The sequence below is a fragment of the Mandrillus leucophaeus genome, unplaced genomic scaffold (assembly GCF_000951045.1).
Source record: "Mandrillus leucophaeus isolate KB7577 unplaced genomic scaffold, Mleu.le_1.0 Scaffold113, whole genome shotgun sequence".
In the NCBI taxonomy this organism is placed as follows: domain Eukaryota; kingdom Metazoa; phylum Chordata; class Mammalia; order Primates; family Cercopithecidae; genus Mandrillus; species Mandrillus leucophaeus.
The window spans coordinates 3,886,716-3,907,704 of NW_012099543.1; the positions used below are offsets into that span (position 1 = coordinate 3,886,716).

At 38.6% G+C, this 20,989-nt stretch overlaps 1 protein-coding gene and 1 long non-coding RNA gene across 2 annotated transcripts; one reads left to right on the plus strand and one right to left on the minus strand.

Annotated features, from left to right (window-relative positions):
• Nucleotides 1–12,117: 12,117 nt before the first annotated feature.
• Nucleotides 12,118–13,555, plus strand: CCDC54 (coiled-coil domain containing 54). Its single transcript, XM_011995325.1, has one exon. It carries the CDS (start codon nt 12,508–12,510, stop codon nt 13,492–13,494), a length of 987 nt encoding a protein of 328 aa, XP_011850715.1. The 5' UTR covers nt 12,118–12,507; the 3' UTR covers nt 13,495–13,555.
• Nucleotides 13,556–15,394: 1,839 nt separating this feature from the next.
• On the minus strand, nt 15,395–17,082 carry LOC105550423. The gene is made up of 2 exons (XR_001007713.1): nt 16,845–17,082; nt 15,395–15,625 (listed from the first exon to the last, which is right to left on the minus strand). It is a non-coding gene; the product is annotated as an uncharacterized LOC105550423 (long non-coding RNA).
• Nucleotides 17,083–20,989: the final 3,907 nt, after the last annotated feature.

Genomic DNA, 20,989 nt, shown 5'->3' on the forward strand with positions numbered 1-20,989 from the left:
TCAAACAACTCAACAACAACAAAAAAAACAACAAAATAACTCCATTAAAAAGTGGGTAAAGCATATGAACAGACATTCCTCAAAAGAGGATATACAAATGGCCAAAAAGCATATGAAAAAGTGCTCAGCTACATTAATCATCAGAGAAATGCAAATCAAAACCACACTGAGATACTGTCTTACACCAGCACTTGTATCCCCTAAATCTATGCAAATGAAAATTAAATTTAAAAGTCAAAAATCACAGGTGTTGGTAAGAATGTGGAGAAAAGGGAATGCTTATACACTGTTGATGGGAATGTAAATTAGCACAACCTCCATGGAAAACAGCATGGAGATTTCTCAAACAACTAAAAATAGAACTATCATTCAATCCAGCAATCCCCACTACTGGGTTTCTACCCAAAGGAAAAGATCATTATATTAAAAAAAAATACCTATACCCATATGTTCATCACAGCATTTGGTTGGTGCAAAAGTAATTGCGGTTTTTGCCATTGAAAGTAATGGCAAAAACCGCAATTACTTTTGCACCAACTTAATACTATCCACATTAGCAAAGATGCAATCAATCAACCTAAGTGCCCATCAATGGATGATTGAATAAAGAAAGTGTGGTTTTTATACACAATGAAATACTACCAGCCATAAAAAAGAATAAACTTCTGTCTTCTGCAGCAATGTGGATGGAACTGAAGGCCATCATCTTAAGTGAAGTAACTCAGAAAGTCAAATATTGCATGTTCTCACTTTTAAGTGGGAGCTAAATAATGTGTACACGTGGGCATAGAGAGTGGAATAACAGACACTGGGGAAGAGGAAGGGTGGGAGGGTGGGAGGGGAATAAGGGATGAGAAATTACTTAATGGGTACAACATCGGGCAATGGCTACATGTTATACTCAAGTAACACAATTGCACTTGTACCCCCTAAATCTAAAAAAAAAAATTTAAAGAAAGGTTTAAGGTTGTGTTTAAACATTTCTTCTTCTCTCTTTCTGTATTCAGTTTAGACTAGTCTGGCAGCATGAGCCACCTACCAGCCTCTCACTCTCTCTCCTCTGAACTGGGGTCAGTTGATTCCACAGGACAGTGGGGACGTCACCAAGAGATCCAGTTGGCAGCTGGCTTCTGGCTTTCTCTCCTTCTTCGAGCAATATTAACAATTTTAAAAGGAAATTCCCTCATATAGAAACTATAACTAGATTTTACAGGATCAAAATGGCAATGGTTAAATTAAAAATAAAAAGAGACATTTAGAGAATAAACAGAAGGGGAAAAGATGAGGTCACCAATAACACTTGTTTCTTCTTCCCATCTTTTTAATTCCTCCATCTTGGACAGCAAAATGCTTGGTTGCTAAGTTTACTAATTCATAAATAATGCTCTTTTTCTGACACAGCACCAAGTACAGCATAGACCATTGATTAAACATTTATTGAATGCTTATGATGGGCCAGTACTGAACTATTTCTCAAATACATTTTCTCATTTAGTTTAATCCCCTCAGAAACTTTATGAAATACTATGATTCCCCTTTCACAGATAAGAGCATACAAAATTTTAGAAACTGATCAAAATGCCTCTATCTGCTAATTCTCATAATGCCATTTTTAAAAAGCGGCTCAGTATGGTTTTCCCATGTTCGCAGTGAAAAGAAAAGAGAAAAGATGTACAGTCAGGTCGAAATTATAAACTCTGTACCTAAAATCAAAATTTCAAATTCATAGGCTTCTCACCAAATGTAGTTCACTCTAAATAGAATTTACTCGGGGCTACTCTAAAACCGCAGGCTGAGTAATACCATCCAAATTTGCAATTATTACAAATTAGTCTGTTTTGTTGAGTGTATGAAAAGGTGAGTACATTATGCTATTATTCTGCTCCCAATTTCTACAATAATTGAAATAGTCAGAAGAGTACAGTAGATCAGAGATCAAAATATCACCCTTATGATGGATGGAGCATAGAAGTGTGACAACCGTAATCTTCCTAATATGCAATCTCAGAATTGGATTGAATCTCAAGATTTCTCCCGGTGCCTCCCCAAACCCCACTCCTGATCTTTAGGGGCACAGTCTGCCCTTATCCAGCTGATGGCATGGAGGACAGAATGAAGAATAAAGAGTGCCCTTGGCAGGCAGGCAAATCCCAAGGACAAAGGAAAGGAGGAAGCAGCTGAGCTATGCATGCCCAGTTCCACAGTCCAATCTCACAATCAGTAAAGGCACTCCCCTCTGAGGCGGTGGAGACAGGGAAGAAGTGATATGCTAGTTCTTATCCCTCCTTGTGGAAACTCCAAGTCCCAAAAAACAGGTATCACCATCCTACCCACCCACCCCGCCCCACATATATCCTGTGTGACTAGACTGTGATCTACTCGATCCTCTTCATTTGGGGCATGTTGGGCCTCAGGCACTTCACAACGTGATTATTTTATTCCTAACAGTTAGTAGGGAATAAAACATAAAATGACATAGTTCTGCTGTGGGTAAGCTCAAGGTTTTATGAAGGAAAAACTTCACTGTCACTTGCATTATATATGTAAAATACACAGATAATATGTATAGATATACAAATTCTATATCTAAAGAGGAAGAAAAATGCCCAGTGGTGACACAGCATTAAATGAATTAATAGCTAAGGGTTTTATTTACATCTCAGAATAATGGAAAGCCACAAGCTGATTCACTGCACCACAGTGATGACTCAGCAGGTTGGTAGGAAGAGGAAGGAGTAGGCCAAAAAAGGGGTGGGGGAGGTGAAGCAGGTTCTGCGTTTGATAACAACAGCCTCGCTTTTTAAATGCTTCTGAAAGAGGAGAGGGAAAAAGTCAAAATTAACAATAACTTTGTTGTCCCACAAAGCCTCTCCTTCTTCCCTATCCACTCTAGGAAATTAGGAAAGCGCACGCTGGAGGAGTCCATTGAAAATGTCGGCTCTTCCACTGCTGTGGGCAGTTTAGGTCCAGCGGTTAACTTCTCAGATTTGGAATCTTCACTACCAAGTTCCATTTCTAAATGCCATTAGAATTTCATGATAAAATACTGGATATAACATTTCTGTTATTACTTAGTTCCTTAGCAATAAAATCAAGACATTTAATGTTGCAAATCTGACCCTAAACAACTCTTAAAAACATTTGCTATGCTCCCAACTGACCGCAAAAATATCTAGCCCAGCCTCCAACATTCGTCTCAGTCACTTTGTATCAGAGGCGCACACAGAATTCCCTCCCTGAGTTTATGTCATTTCTCTTGGTTCAAATTCCTCGCTAGAAATGGAGCACAAAACACTATATATTTATTGACAGCCTGGTGGCTCGTAGCTTGCACCAAGCTAGTTTGTTTAGAAGAACAAACTAAATAGGGTCCTTGACTTCACGGCGTGTATAGCACAAAAGACCTTTCTGACTTTCACCTGTCCAGACCTCAGCTGTTCTCAAGGATTTCATTCCCAAGCCAATACATTCCATTGGGATCTCCCTCCTTTGTTCCTCAGATAATCAACTGCCTGCATTCTCAGCACTTCACATATTCTAAGTTCTTGAATTAAACCACCTAAAGACTCCAGCTCCTTCAAATCAAAAACACTCATAAAGGGATCCTGAAGCTGGAATAATGTTTGGTCCTCCTTCTGGGTTATATCTTACAGTGTCCATAAAGGACTTTGAGGATTAGGGTGGGAGAGGTCTGTGTATCTATCCCCTGATGAACTTATGTGCAAATTTGTGTGTGTATGCTAATATTCTGTATTAGTCCATTCTTGCACTGCTATAAAGAAATGCCTGAGGCTGTGTAATTTAAAAAGAAAAGAGGTTTAGTTGACTCACTGTGCCACAGGCTGTACAGGTAACATGGCTGAGGAGGCCTCAGGAAACTTTCAATCATGCCTGAGGGCAAAGGGGAAGCGGGCACGTCTTACATGGCAGGAGCAGAAGAAAGAAAGAGAGGGGAGAGGAGAGGTGCTACACACATTTAAACAACCAGATCTTGTGACAAATCACTATCTCAAGGACAAGGGGAAAATCCAGCTCCATGATCCAATCAGCTCCCAGTTCCCACCATGTCCCACCTCCAACATTGAGGATTACAACGCGACACGAGATTTGGGTGGAGACACAAATTCAAACCATATCAGTGCTGTTTTCTGAAAAAGCACACAAAGCTTTCATCGGATTCTCAAAGGAATGCTGGAACCCAAATCTTCTTCTTTACTAAGGTTTAAGCTATTATATCACTTTCTCAATCATTTGAATGAGCCTGGACATCCATTTGACTTCAGCTCTACTTTCTAACAACAAAGAACGTGATTTCCAGCAATATGTTCTTATTTTTAAGTGTCATTTAAAAATGTAAATGTAAAGTTCAATGGAAGTTACAACAGAAATTTTGCCTATCTTAATACGTACATTGCCCAAGGGCTCAGACCAGCTTCGTTTCATCTTATACTACATGGTGGAGGAGAAACTTAGGCACTTAAATAGAATGAGTGGTAATTAAGTCTCACAAGTTACAGTGAGAATTGTAGCCGTTAGTGCCAAACACTGAAGCTGAAAATTATTGAAATATGTATTTAATAGAACTGTCTTGTCGCTCTACTTTTTTTTTCAGACAAAGTTTTGTTCTGTTGCCCAGGATGGACTGCAGTGGTATAATCTCAGCTCACTGCACCCTCTGCCTCCCAGGTTCAAGCTATTCTTGTGCCCCAGCCTCCCGAATAGCTGGGATTACAGGCACGTGCCACCACGCCCAGCAAATTTTTAGATTTTTAGTAGAGACAGGGTCTCACATGTTGGCCAGGCCAATCTTGAACTCCTGACCTTAAGGGATCTGCCTGTCTTGTCCTCCCAATCATTCTACTTTTTTGTTATTGTATACTTACATTACTTTAAGACTACAAGAAAGAGACTCAAATTTCCAGAAAGAGATATACCCACCTCCCAGCAACAAATAAAATTCTCAATCTTACGGTTAAACACCTTTTATATTCAAGTTGGCTTTTGGCAGAATAGAAACAGCTGCAGCAGCAGTACACATTTCTAGTGGAGGAGCCTTCAATAAATATTTAAAACAATGAATAAATATTTTCTCCTCAGATTATCATAGTTATAGTTATAAAAACCTAGGTAGAGAAAGAAGAAAAAAAAAACCCACTTCATTTTATAATTGCCTTTTGGGCATTTTCTATTTTGTGTGTAATCGTAGTGCACAAGCAGAAGGAATACATCTGGCAAGTTAAATAAGATCTTTGTAATCCAAACCCATGCAGGAAAAAGGATGCCTGTAGCTTTAAACACAGAAAGGAAATGATTCCAAAATCAAACTGCTGAAGAAAAAACACTGCCAAAACAGTGCATAATAAGAAGTTTACAGTTCTTAAATAAGAGGGATAACGTAAAATTTAAAATTAGGTATAATAAACATTTTCATGTTAATTCTGTGACCCCCCCCTTCAATGTCAACATATGGCAATGCTGCTGTTCTCATTGTATAGATGGAATGAAATGGAAAAATAATACACCCAAGATAGAGAGGGTACTAACAACAGAAAATAAAATACAGTCAAGGGATAAATACACATTTACTTCACAGAGATATGGCTGCAAATTCCCTTGGAAACATAAAATGCCATCATAATACATGTCTCTCAAGGTGGGCACTATTAGGAAAAGCCAGTGCAATGTTTCATTTTATTACCTTTAAAATGTTGGAATAAGAAAGAAGATGGCTCCTTGGTTTTTGTACTCCAAAGCACTACAAAGCATCAGGACAACTAAAAAGCCAAACGGGAAAACAGAATTTTTCTTAAAATTAAGGCTATACTAACATAGTAACATACCCAGAGATGACACCACGGCAAACTACACGGTATTAATAATTAGAATTGGGAAGACTAACATTCTCCAATTTTTACACTTTATGATTTCTGAATTTGTTCAAACTTAAATCCCCATTTCCAATGTGATCATTATTTATTCTCTAGCGTTTAATTTTTGGTTTCCTAAATGAAGAATACAATTCAGGAATAAGACAGTAAGTTGACACTGTGCTGCTCCCATCACATAATGGTTTCCCAAAAAGATCTGCTAAATGATATAAATTCAGTGAAACAAAGGTGTTTGAATAGACTAACTCACTGAATTTATTCACCAGTTCCATTAAAGGAAAGAGGTGAACGGCTAAGCGAAAACAAATCTCTTTCAGTTTCCCTTCCTTTTTCCAGACATTTATTTTTATGGCTGCATCAATTGTGCACATCGAGACTTATAAAGCACTATAAGAAGAGTGTCAATCATAAGCTAAAGGGAGCAGAGGTTTCAAGGTAGTATTTGAGAAGGGAAACCAAGAGGTGAAGTTGAGAATTACAGAAACTAGGCAACCTCATATAATAAATTACCAGGGAGAGCCAAGCGTAACAGAAAGAACTGGAGGAAGATGACAGGGAAGAGATATCACATAAAATACTAATGTGCCCCTAGGGTTATGGAACTAAATGGTGAAGGGTATGTTCAGATAAGCTAGAGAAAGTTCATTGTAAATTTGGAGTTCACAGTATAAGATGACAGAAATAAAGAGATAAGTGCCTGAGTATCTAAACTGATGACAAATGCATTCTCAGGCAATCCTACAGAGGTACGGGGAATACACTGATACCCTGTGGTTCTCTAGAGGCCTGAAAGACTTAATATGTTGCACAGGGGGTTCATATGCTATGTGCTTTAGTCACCTCTAGGACCAGAGCCATCAACACCACCCCTGTCACCATCATTACTGAGCTCGCTCTCTCCATTCCACAGCTGTTTCCAGGTATGGAATTACCTCCATCTCTCTCAATTTACTGCCACTTAACTGCTTCAGGTCTGTGGGGATCTCCCAGGAACTGAAAAAAGTTATTCCCATTCTGAGTCAAACAGTGTGTCTCCTTGATACATAGAAATGGAAATAGGCCCATAGAAATAGGCTCAAGAGAGACCCAATCAATATCTTGACAATCATCCACAGGTGCATTCATTCATCCTTTTATTCAGTGAATAAAGATTTATTGAGCACTAACTATATGTTAGGCTTTGGGACATTGAGGATATGGAGTTAAAAAGCGAGTCTCCGGTGGTGCACACCTGCAGTCCCAGCTACTTGGGAGGCTGGGGCAGAGGATCGCTTGAGCCCAGGAATTTGAGTCCAGGCAGGGCAACACACTGAGACCCATCTCTAAAAACAACAACAACAACAAAAAACCCAAGTCTCTCCTCTCAAGGAATTCGGAATCTAGAGGGGAGATAGGCTCTCCAAGAATAGCAATACAATATGGGAATCATTGCTAGGTGGAGACCCAGATCTGTTGGAAGCACTGGGAAGCCTATAAGGAGAATCAGAAACGGGCAGGACAAGTGTAGTAGATGAAGGAATGACTTCTAAAGGATGGGTAGAAATTTGCCCTGGCGATAAATAGATGAAATATTTTCCAGAAAGACCACACAATTTTAGTTATAGTGAAAAAGTTCATTATCATTGCCAAATATTATTTGAAAGTTATTCCATCATTTCTTCAAAGGTGTTCACCTCATCCTTTTGGCTTGTGATCTCATAAGATTTAAAAGTATCATTATGGACATTTATTGGAACCGCATAGTGGATGCAGCCCTTTCCCTTACCCCATGTGTCACTCTCACCAGATGGCCTTATCAATGTCCCTGGGCTCCATCGCTTCCTTCAGCCTCAGACCTTGCCTACATTATGAACACTATGACTTTCCCCTGTTTCCCTGTCTTGGTCCGGTGCAACAGCTTTGATTTCAAGCCCACTCTCTTCTATTTCTCATGGCTAAAAAGAAAGAAGAGTCGAAGACGGCTTTCCCTTTGGGCCCTCGTAACTACTTAGCACGTGTAACAGGAGACTGAATTTGCACATTCTTATCCCCTTGAGTCAGCCCACCCTGATCAAATTGGTAAGACTTTCCTGGTTCCTGTTTCCTCAGTCTTTTAACCCACCCTACACATGACAGGTGATAGTCAGGTGGGAGGGTCCAGATTCTTGTGAACTTGGCCCCTAAACTTTGTGGGGGAAGTTAAAGACTCTCAATAAGTTTTTGTGGTCCCGACCCCTAAGGGAACATGAGTAATAGCAGATCACCACAGGTGTAACACAAACGTTATACATAATGCTCAGTTGCTAGCAGGATAGCTGTAACTATCCCACTCTCTCCCACTCAAAAAAAAAAAAAAAAACATGTTTCAAAAAGACAGAGTGACTTTTATAGACATCATTTATATAGATAATCTAAACTCTGCCATAATTAATATATAGTTAGTGTACTCAAACACACGGCATTTAAAATATTGAATAATATTATGTATTATTAGAGCCATCTATCCAGTGGTTATTTTACTCCAGTCTGCCTGACGCCAGAGCTGGTGGGAAACCCTGTGCTAGGAGATAACAGGTTGATGTGTCGGCCTTGCTTGCTGCATTTTGGTTGTCTCTATTCAAAATGCTTTCCCTGCATGGTACATTGAGCAGCGAGGACCACACGCTTTGTGTCTTGGTCATATTGAAAGAGGGAGAAAGGCACAGTGAGAGATTGAGAGAGCAGGCAGAGCTAAAGCTGAAAACGGTTAACCATCTCCTTTCATCGGGAAGAAGCGAAGTGAGAGACAGGTGGTAGGAAATGAGGAGGAAAGGCCTTGTAACTATTCGGCATCTTAATTCTCAAAACCAATCACTGAACTAGGTGCTGTTATTATCCCATTTTACAGGCTTGTGGGAGGTTAGAAACCTGCCTAAGAGCACAGTTAGTCACGGGACAGCCTTGAACCTTTCTGGTTCCAAACACCATTCCTGTGAAAGCCGGCCTCCTGGAGAACAGGTAGACTCAGGAAGTCTCCCACGCGGCTTCAGTCCACTGTGCTATTTTATTCCTAAATGCCTCCATACCCCTGGCAGGAACCCGAAGAGCGGAAGTCAGTTTATTTCCCGTTATTCATTCACTTTCTGACTGCTCTCATAACTTCGCCCAAATCAACAGGCTTACCTCCTCCTGGTACAACTTTCCACCACCTGGCAAACCCTAGGTAGGCCAAGGCTCCCTTTATTGACATTACGAAGGAAGTAGTTAGAAACCCAGACAGGTTTATGTTTGTATCAGCCTATTAGATTTATTTGTTTTCTAAAAATAGTAAGCATACATTAGTATTTTAAGTTGAAAACTTTATTGTTTTTAATTCCAATCATTGTATTACTATGTCTACCACAGTAAGGAAAGTATAGCCTCCAAATACTCACTTTTACCTATACATTAGAGCTTGTTCAACTTCTAAAGTCTTCACAAATTTCTGTATCAAATGCTTTTGGTAAATAAAATAACCAATGAAAGCTTTAATTGTCTCATAATGCTAAACAAACAAAATTTTAATAAAATAAGTCTTCTATAAATATATAGTATGATTTTAAAAATAAAATGTCCATCTTTTTCTGAGTTGTACTAAATATATATTTTAATCATGATTATGAGGCAGTAGAGGTAAAACACATGGACTCTGGAGCCAGAATTTAAGCATTTGAAATCTGACTCTGCCCATTTTTAAGCTCTATTACCTTAGCAAAGTTACTTGACTTCTCTGAACATAGTTATGTAAGCTAATATTTAGAATAGTATCTGGTATGCACCCAACAAGTCTTAGCTGTTATTAACCTGGAGGGAGTAATTACGACAAGCAGTCCCTCTAATTTAACTGGGAATTCTTGGAAAGTGAGAATACGTAATACACAAATTGCCTCCAAATGTAATGAAATTTTAATAATACTAAATCTAACAATTAATGAATATGACATAGTACATTTCAGAGATGTTTCATTAAACATTTATTGTTTCAATCTTGCAGCTTTCAGTATTCTGAGCCATTTTTTGTTTGTTTGTTTTCTTCTTCTGGTCTTAAGTATTTTCATTGGCCCTTAAAAACTGTATAGGCCCTAAGCACTGTCTCTGTAGAACTCAATGGATAAAATGGCCTTAGCCAGAGTAAATGGGACGGCTGTGAACTCTAACCTTTCCAAGCCCACAATGCCATTCCTGTGATAGTCTGCCTCTTGGAGAACATTTTCCTCAGCAAGTGTTTGGAAAGGTTTCTAGACATTTTTGAAAGGTTACTAAACAGCATTTGAAAGATAGGAGAGTAAAGCAAAATCCCAGATATTATTGATGAGCCAAAATTTTAAAATTACTGCTGGCTAAGCTTAGTGTTTGTACCAAATCCTGGGCTGACACTGACCCTCCAATTCGGCACAAATAGAAGAAACAGTGATTTGGTAGAAGGTTGGAACTGGCACGGATCCAAGAGGGAATGTCCTTTTGATTAGAATGGGACTGCTCCTTGAGAGACATGTGAGTATCATGTCATTTTGATTCCAGAATGTTCAGTCTAATGTGTTTAGAGAATAAAATTAAGTTTTTACCTCAGTATATAAAATGGGCCAAATATTATTTAATATTTCAAAGGGCTTGAATTTTAAGTACTGTTTTGTAGAAAAACCTATAAGAAGAAACATGATAAATGGCTGATGTTATTTTTAAATTCTAAGGCAGTGGCTCTCAAAGTGTGGCATGCTTTGTGTCATGAGGCCACTCTGTATGTGTGACCATGAGGGCAACAATATTTCAAAATAATCCTAGGACACCGTTTGTCTTTTCTACTGTGCTTACGTTTGCCTGTTGAAAATTACATTGCAAAAGCAATGGTGGGTAAAACTGTTGATACCTCAGCATGAACCACAGCAGGGGTACCACACTGACTAACAGTGGCTCAATCAGAAAAGGAAAAAAAAACACAAGAAAAACCAGTTTCACTCAAGAATGTCCTCAATGAAGCAGTAAGACTTTTTAATCTTATTAGATCTCAACCCTTCAGTACATCTTTTTTCTATTATGTATGATATAATGGGAAGTAAGCATAAGTGTTCTGCAGCTTACCAAAGTATACTGGTTTTCATGAGAAAAAGTACGTAAGTATCTGAGTTGCAAATGTACGCTTTTTTCATGGAACACTATCTTTTCTTGAAAAAACAACTGATAACAAACTACAGTGTTCACAGTTGGGCATTTGGCAAGCATTTTTGCAAAAAATGGATGGAGGGAATCTGTCACTTCAAGGAAAACAATAAATCAGCTTAATACATTTCAAGATTTTCAAGCTAAAATTAGAATTTTGAAAATTTGCATTTGCCACCATGAGCTTGGCCTCTTCTCAATACTCAAAGACTTTTCTGGTGAGATTGGTGGACATATTAATGAATATGATATTTTGATACTATATAATACAATGAGTCAACATTTGGAAGACCTACATAATTCAGTGAACCATTGTTTGTCAAATGACCAATACATGATATTATGCATCTATTCAAAATAAAAAAACAGACCAGTGACTATTAATATAACAAAGTATGAAAGTTCATTGATTTGGCCTAAAATGACACATTACAGCTAACTTCTAAAAAAAAAATCATTTGTCAAATTTTCATAAAGTGGCAAAGAATGATATCCTCAATTATCTTAAAAGGCTATGAAAATACTCTCCCCTTTCCATTTATGTATCTCCATGAGGCTATTTTTTCTTCATATGCTTCAATCAAAACAATATGTCACAACAGATATAATGCAGAAGCAGATACGAGAATCTAGTTATCTTCTATTAATTCAAGTATTTAAAACATTTGCAGATATGCAAAACAATGCCACTCTTCTCATATTTTTTAGAAAACCAAATTATGTTTTATAAAAAATATATCATTTATGTTAACATGTAATGGGTTTTTTAATTTAAATTAATAAGTAAATATCTAAGACTTTCTTAGTTTTAATGTCTACTATAAAATGTAGGTAGATATAACCCAAATAAACAAAATCTGTGTGATCCTCAATAATTTTTCATTTTTGTTTATTTTTATTTTTTTGAGATGGAGTCTCACACTGTCACCCAGACTAGAGTGCAGTAGTACTATCATGGCACACTATAGCCTCCACCCCCCCATGCTCAAGTGATCCTCCCACCTCAGCCTCCCAAGTAGCTGAGACTACAGGCATGCACCACCATGGCTGGCTAATTTTTTAATGTTTTGTAGCAACAGGTGTTTTCTATGTTGCTCAGGCTGCTCAACAATTTTTATGATTGAAAAAGAGCCCTATGACCAAACTTTTCAGAACTGCTGTAGTTAAATGTGTTTTTTCTAAGTCAGCAGTCATTGTGACATCAGCAGCAAGTCAATGATTACCATATGAAGGATTCCATGCAGTTGAGTATTATTTCACAGAGCTCTCCAGTTGGGCTGCTCTATGAGAAGCTAATCACCTAAGAGATTCTACTGCTGTGGCTGATGATTTCCACAGAGTGTTCTATGATGTTATCAGGAAAGGCATCCAACAAATAGTAAGAGAAAGACCATTTCATTCATACATTATTTCTTCCTGTGATTCTATGTTTTCCAACACCTTGCCTCTTGTTTCACCATGAAAGATGTACACACTTCACACCAAAAGGGTAAAAGCTGCTGCTAGGGAAATGTGGACTTCAAATGTCTCCAAGGTCAGACAGTCTTTTAAAAATGTTTACCACAAATGTAAGATTCAGCACCAAGATTCAACTAGATATCCAACTGTGACATCTGATGATTGTAATCAAGATGATGTTAGTTATGACGGAAAAATGAATCTTACAGTAGTGCTCCAAGATGTTAAAACTGCTCAAGTTGAACTTTTCAGCCAAATGACTGACATTGTCCATGCGATACCAAAAGTCCATGAAAAGACTGACTTGTATCAAAAACAGATGGAGGTCCTGGAAACCAGAATGAATGTTAATGAAGACAAACAATGCACAACAACTAAAGATACCCTCTCTATGAAAGAAGACATCAAGGCCTTAAAGAAGAAGGTGACAGAACTGGAAAAGCAGAATTCCTACTCCAGGATACATTGTTTAGAGATTCCGGAGGGAGAAAGGGGTGAAGAAATCACAGAACTGCTTTACAAACTCATACAACCAGCAACTCTGAAGAACACATTGGCCTCTACAGACAGGCAAATCTCTTCAGCAGAACCAGAGAAAGTGCCCAGTTATCCAAAGTCCACTGACCATCTTGAGAAAATAACAATTTCTCCCCAAATTAAAACTCTGAAGAAACGTAACCATCAAAATACATCAAGGAACTTTAAAACAGCAAAGCCAAATATTTACATTTACCCAGACTTCAGTACATGGATCAAGCTAACTTTTGTTCATGGAGGAAAATGGACATTTTTCCTCAGTGCTACCAAGTTAGAAGAATTCATCCAGTGGCTTCTTTCTAGGCCAACCATTCTCCCTGAAGAACCCCAGGTCATAACCCAGAGATATTGTCCATTCACTGGGCTTATTTTGAGCTTGACCACAATCTGTCTCTCCATGTTCAACAATATTTACGGCTTTATTCGTTCCTTAAAAGAAGAGGTAACTCGACTATAGAGTTATGTTCTGTTTTGCTTGGTACAAAATAAATGTAACCTGGAGGCTCCAAGCATTTACACATTGGTGTGGTGGCTGTGAATTCTTCGGTAGTTTGCTCACTCTGGGCCCACTATCTGCAGAATTTCTCTGTCTACAGTAAGTTAAGGCACATGATCTAATTGAACTGTTGTAATTTGTTTTCTGTCAATGTTCTTGTTTTCTCAAAGGCAGTTCATGAGGACTCATCCTGGGTCCATTTTCATAGATAATTGGAAACAAAGAATGAAAGAGTCAAGGGCAATGTGAAGTATGTTTGATGGCCTCCAAGTCAGTTTTGTATACACTTTGTCCTCATGGCCTTTGTGGATAAGATTTGTGATACCAGAAACATACTCTACTGACAAGACTTCATTTTGTTATTGATTTTTGAAATGGAGTCTCACTCTGTCACCCAGCTGGAGTGTAGTGGCACAATCTCGGCTCACTGCAATCTCCGCCTCCCGCGTTCAAGTGATTCTCCTACCTCAGCCTCCCGAGTAGTTGGAATTACAGGTGCCCGCCACCACACCCAGCTAATTTTTGTATTTTTAGTAGAGACAGGGTTTCACCATGTTGACCAGGCTGGTCTCAAACCCCTGACCGCAAGCGAGCCACCCACCTCGACCTCCCAAAGAGCTGGGATTACAGGCATTAGCCACCGAGCCCAGTCAGACTTTAGGTGGTATAGAGTGAAAAGGATACCCATTGTCAAGGCTACTAAAGTTAGCATTATAAAAGTGAAAGGGATTGAAAGGCCAAGTTATTGCAAGGAACGTATTCAAAAAATTGGCTTTTTCTTTCAACTTCAGCTTCTTCTCTATCAAACAATTAGATAAGAGGAGAGAGACAATATGATACTGGGTAATTTTTACATTTTCATGAAAGGAGAAAAATACCATGTCCTGTAGGTTTGATACAAGGGAAAAGGGAAAATCTAAGAAGGGGTTTGTGAACTAAGTTAAATCTCACCACTATAATACCGTAAACTCTTATATGACAAGGTTTTTGCTTGTTTGTTTGTTTGTTTAAAGCATATAGCCAAGAAGAGCTTCATTTTTAGATAGACCAGGTGGTTGTCATTGTAATTTCTGAATATCATGCAGAATAACTGTAAAACAATGTTTCTTGCACCACTTAACCCAGTGAAGGAAATCTACCTTCCTTTGTGGTCATGTTTTAACCACAAATATTCCTGGCAAATGTACTACTACTAATTATTTGCAGTCAATACTTTGAAAAGGGGGTTTCAGTAGCTAGCTAAGAACAAATGAAAGAGGACAAAGGACCTAAAGGTGGGTATAGCGAAAATTAAGACACAATTTTGTCTGATGCTAATGTGGGAGTAATTACATACCACAATTTTTTTCATTGACAAATATATTCTATTTGATCCTTCTTTACAAATTTATAGATATGTACATAATAACTTTTAGAATATGTCAATATGCAGGGAATCAACCTAAATGCCCATCAATTACAGATTAGATAAAGAAAATATGGTACATATACACCATGGAATACTATAGACAGCCATTTAAAAAAAGGATGAGATCATGTCTTTTTCAGGAACATGGTGGAGCTGAAGGCCATTATCCTTAGCAAACTAATGCAGGAACAGAAAACCAACTACCACATGTTCTCACAAGTGGAAGCTAAAAGATGGGAGATCATGGACACAAAGAAGGGAACAACTGACACTGGTGCCTGCTTGAAAGTGGAGGTTGGGAGGAGGGAGAGAAGCAGAAAAAAATAACTATTGAGTACTAGGTTTAGTACCTGGGTACTAATGACTTCAGTTTACCTGGAAAACAAACCTGTGCATGTACCCCAAAACTAAAATAAAAGTTAAAAAACAAAATATGTCAATATGCAACATACCTAATAAAAGCAAAGGTATTTATTACATGTTTGTTTAAAAATGAGATAACTGTGCTTACAATGTATTGTTCTGTTAAAGGCACGAGCGATCTCTATGTATTTATTTACCATCAGAAATGTCCGTAAGGAACAGTCAGCACTCTACTTCAGTATATTAGGTGTGATGCTCACATTAGGACAATATCTAGGGAAGGCAGGCCATGACACAGGCAAATGACATCACAAATAGCTTCTGGAAGAGAAAAAAATGCCCTAGCTGGTAAAAGCCTGGGTCATCTGAGCCTCTGTATATTAGCACTGACTTTCACTTTTCCCCCTCACATGTGCGTTTGACAGCCCTTGATGTTTCTAGAGAGGCACGTAGTTTACGAGAAGAGCACATGCTTGAGGATCAGATGACCAAAGTACTCAACCTAACTCTTAAATTTTACTCTTACAAATTCTATTATTTAATTTCAATGAGGTTTGTTCCATCAGCTGTAAAAACGTAATCATTATATGAACTGAGTAAATATTTTTTTCAGTGTTCACTAACAATCAGGGATCATGGAGGATACAAGAAAAGGTAGACATTCCCTGTCCTGTAAATGTAGAACATTAAATGGCATAAATAAAAAATGTACACAAAGAACTCTGAGGCATGAAAAATGGGAATGGGCAGCAAATAGCAATACTGAAAGTACTGCTGGTATGAGAGAAGAAAGAAGCTTGATGAGTCTTGTGGTAAGGAAGTAAGGTGAGGAGGAGGTGGAGAGGGCAATGCAGCTGGCAGAGGGAAAAACAGGAGCAGAGGGCAGGGGCTAGTAGGGAACAAGGGATGTGAAAGCCATCGAGCATTAGATAACATGAAGTACAGATGGGCTATTATTTCAACCCTTTTATGGATCTAATTTTTCTCTTCAGAGATTCCCACCATCTTCATTTCAACCTGTTTTCTTTACCTACATAAGAATGTTAGAGGGGAGACAGTGACTCTGCATGATTTTCTCAAGGTCTCACACTTTCCCTAGAGAGGATTCTGTTGGTCCTGTTAATGAATTGAGTTCCCTGTGAGCAAAGGGAGGATTTTGCTTCTGAGTCAATTATTTATTGTCACCTAGACAAGATCTCACATGACTTGTTAAAATTATAAATTATCTCATAACTCAGCATGTGAGCAAATAACTTTTCCCCAGTCCTGGCTTTCAAGTTCACCTGCCTCTCACCAGCCCACCTCCATCCCTCCTGGCTTGGAGAAGTGGCGTTTCTCTAACCCACATTCCTTCACCAGTGCCTTGCAGAGTCTTCATCAATTATACCCCCTTTCCCCTCCATCTTAATCACCACCTATCAGTTCTTTGTACTCCGCTTACAAAAATACTCACCTGGTTCCCTTATCCTTGTGTTACCCTCGTCTCCTGCCAATTTCCCATCATCTTTTTGAATGAGAGGCCCACCCTCCCTGTCCCCACCTTGCCTCTCCTCTTCTCTCCATGGCTCATAGGAGCATGTCTTCCAGAACAGTGCTTTCTCATCTAGTTCTCTTCCCATCACTCTGGCAGAGCCTTCTCAGTTTTCTTAGATGATTCCTCTGCCACTAATCATTCTGTTAAAATATAGATACTTCACTTTCATGACTACCAAATCAAAGGATTCCTAATCTAGCCTCTCCCAGGACATCCTGAGTTTTGGTTCCAAATAACTGTTTATCTTCTCTACTCGTGTGTCTACAAAAAAAAAAAAAGTATATAAATATAATTAGATGAATGTCTATAATGTATATCAGTCAAACATGAAAGTCATTGTGCATTCACCAAAACATCTCAAATGATTGTTTTTGCTATAAAACACATCTACTGGGGAGGAAACACTCGGTGGTGAAACGAGCAAAAACATTCAAAGAAGAACAGATTTTAGAACGTCTATTTACTAAACATTTATATTATGTATCAGGCACTATGCTAGTTGGGTGTACAATCATGACCCTCATAACGATGTGATTTTGGCAAATTCCTTAAACCTTGTATTCAGTTTTCTGAACTCCGAACTGAGAACAATTTATGTCATGAGACTTTTGTGTTAATTAAATGAAATCATGTGTATAATCTGCCAAGAATAATGCCTGATTTCGTAGGTGCTTAACATATGGTGGTCATTTCCTTCCCTCCATAGGCTAAATGTTAATGGAGGGTGTGAAGATGAACAGGACATGGGCCCTGCCTCAAGCAGCTCCCATTCAGGACCCTGCCTCCTTTCATCAGCCATAAAGGACTCCAGACAAATAGGGAACAAAGTGACAGGCTAAATACAAATGCTTCAAACCAAATCTTGACTCCCTCATCCAAAGGCAGTGTGATAAGAATAAGACGGGGTGTGAAGCTCTCCTCCTGGTCTGGGCACTCAACCAATATTCCATCATCTACAACAGTCGTTCGCCAACCTTTAATTCCACGCTGTATAAATAAGCAACAAAGAAAAGGATCTGGAGGGAAGGGAGGTTGAGTTAGGATAAATAATTTAGTTCAGTGTGTAATACTTGCTTGCATAAACACAGAGACTAACAGCATTCTGTTCATTCAAAAACAATATTCACCAACATTTATTGAAATTTGACTCTATACCAGGAAATAACTGAGCTAGGTGTGAACAAATAGAGATGCAAAGACATCAGTCCTGTCCTGAAAAAACATACTTTCAAATGGTGTTATTTCCAGTTGCCAATTATTTTGGTCTGTTGCTTAGATTTTGGATTGGAAATCTACACACTTCATTTAAAACTTAATTTAGCATTTTTGTGGGACACAAATCAAGTCCCATTTAGAAAAAGATATCGCTTTCCTAAAAGTAGTGTTTTAAGATTAATTCAAGACAGAAAAATATAGTTTTTTTCTAAATGCTTCTACACACCTTCAAAATGTGGACTGTCACCAACATATCAGTGGATTATGCTGTGAAACTTTATTTGTAAATCCTTTAAAACTCAGAATGCATACTACAAAGAAATAGTATTAGAGTTGGATTTTTTGATCAACCTGTAAAAGCTGACTGAACTACAATGTAGCTGAGATAATGGTATTAATAAAACTATAAAGCCAAGTTTTTGTATATTCCCATGCCAAAGTGTATTCAGGAAAAAAACTGCAATAGTGGTAGCCCTGACAGCTGGACCAGCACCCCCATGCTCCATATTCTCTCTTCTATCTGATAGTGGAGTGAAAATTTCATAGATTGACAGCCCTAGTGGAGGACACCATGGAGAACAGGGAACAAAGAACAGCAACCAAGTGGGGGCCAAAACAGGTGCTCCAGGGATGGGAAGCCAAGGTGGAAATTCTTGGGTGAGGAAAGAGACAAAGGCTCCATGTGGCTGCTGAGATTACAGTGATGAGGGACTGAAGACTGCATACAAGGGAGACAATTGAAGCATGTAAAGCATAATTTTTGGCACATAGTCAGGCTAAGTAAATGGTGATAACGATACTGGAGATGATGAAACAGAGGCAAAAACTGTGGGGTTTGCTCCTTCATTTGTTTTTTGGAATACAACCTATTTAGAGACTAATTTTATTTGTCAGGGACATGAAACTCCAGTGGCAGTGGCAGATGGAGTTACTGGAGCAGGGTGACGGTTGTGCAGATGGGACATGTAGGTAAAGGAATGTTGCACTAGTGGGGCTCTTGGGACAAAAATAGGATATGTGAGCTTGTTCTCTCATCTTTCTCCTTTTCCATGCCATTCTTTTCACCTAAAGCTTGAGATGCAAGGATGTGGGGTTTGGGGAGACACATCCCAGATAGAGGCAGAGGTGGAGTGGGGGAAGAACAAGAAGAAAAACACTTCAATAGGATTAAGAAACAACTAATGTTCTAGTGCAGCCCTACAGACAACAAGGCCACTCCTCCCACGCAGAGCAAAGGTACTACACCATGCACTCTGAAAATGCTAAAAAAGGCAAAAAAAGGCAGTGCTTCCTTAGGTAATTTAATGACATGACCATCCTTTTTTTTTTTTTTTTTTACCCTTAGTTACATTTTAGCCCTAAGGAATCTGCACAAGCTTCCAGGAATGGTTCTCAACAGGACTCTTCCAATTTTTGCTTTAGTCAAAGATCCCATCAATTTTTTTCCCATCTATTTTTAGATTCTACCTTTCTCTCCCACTCTCATCTGCTGTCATAGGAAAAGAATGCATGAAAATGTGGCCGGGTGATCATCTGATTCTGAAGATTTATTCCTAATGTCAGTTGCTTCAGAAAGGGTGTTCTCATCGGCCAATATCCTGATGGAAGGTGTGACATGTATTTCAGATATCAAAAAATCTAAATTTGGATACTGCTGTCATTTTTAGTGACCCTCAGTTGACTTATATTTACCAAATATATAAAGATAATAATTGCTTGATGTACAAGCTGTAATTGGATCACAGCCATCAGTGAAATGATTATTTGTTGTTATAGAAATATTAATGAAATTATGCCTATGGCAGCCTAATTAGGGGAGCACCATCACGACCCAGCTGGCATTTTCAATATGTTATCTAAGAGGTATGATCAGAAGACAAATCAGAGCTGACTTAATGAAGTTTCTGATCAGAGGCTGCTCTGCAGACAATGAGTTATTGAAGGAGACAAAGAGGAACTCGTGACTGGCAAATTTATGCAGGCTGTTATAGAACAACGAAACACAACAGATTTTGCTAGATTCGATCTTGTTGAGAGTGGTAGCAATAGAAATGTTCTTCCTTCTCAACAGCAGGATCCCAAGTCACAAAAATTTAACTATGAAAATAAGCTTAAAGATTACTTAGTTCAGTGATATTCAAGTGGGGGTACCCCCAAGGGTCTTTAAAAAATCTCCCAGCAGATGTTTGCAGAGTAATCCCTCCCAATACCATGATACATCTATGGGTTGGGGGACATGACATTGTCTGTACCCCATTTAAGAATCATGACAACAGGACCAGCATAATGAAGGGACTAAGAACAAGCACCCAGATATTGGATAGGCTAGAATTCAGGAGGGCTGTTACTCACTAGGTGGGTGACCTTGCTGAGTTTCTTAAATCCTCTGAGTCAACTTTCTTATTTCTGAATTGGAGATCATAAAATATAATGTAAAATTATGTGCTATGGGAAAAAAATGAGGAAAAACACTTAGCTCAGCATCTGGCACATAGTAGATACTCAATTAATGTCCATATAGTTCTACCACTACTACTACTAGGGCAGCTGCTGTCCAGTATGTTGAGGCAGAAAAAAGACTTGAGGACCAGAAAACTGGTCCAACTTACTGAGGAGGAACCTGAGATCCGGAGGAAGAAGTGACTTGCCTAAAGTTACCCAGTCTACAGGGGTGTGAACCAGATTCCAGGGCTACAGATGGTGGGTGTTGTGATTTTTAGACCTTACTGAATCGTTGGATTCTGACAGCTTAAGTAAAAATCAGTGAAAATAACCAGGGAAATGCAGTGGCCTAGCAGTCAAAGAAAAATTTAGCTGTGCTTCTCTCCCTCTGTGCAGTCTCCCCAATGTTTTATAAAGCATCAAAGTGCATTGATCGAGGATAAGAAATCTGCTATTACTGCAATCCAACTAAACCCCTTCCTTCAGATCATACA

Excerpts from the sequence above, each read along its gene's own strand:
- CCDC54 (XM_011995325.1), top strand. The coding sequence starts at position 12,508 with ATGTACACACTTCACACCAAAAGGGTAAAAGCTGCTGCTAGGGAAATG.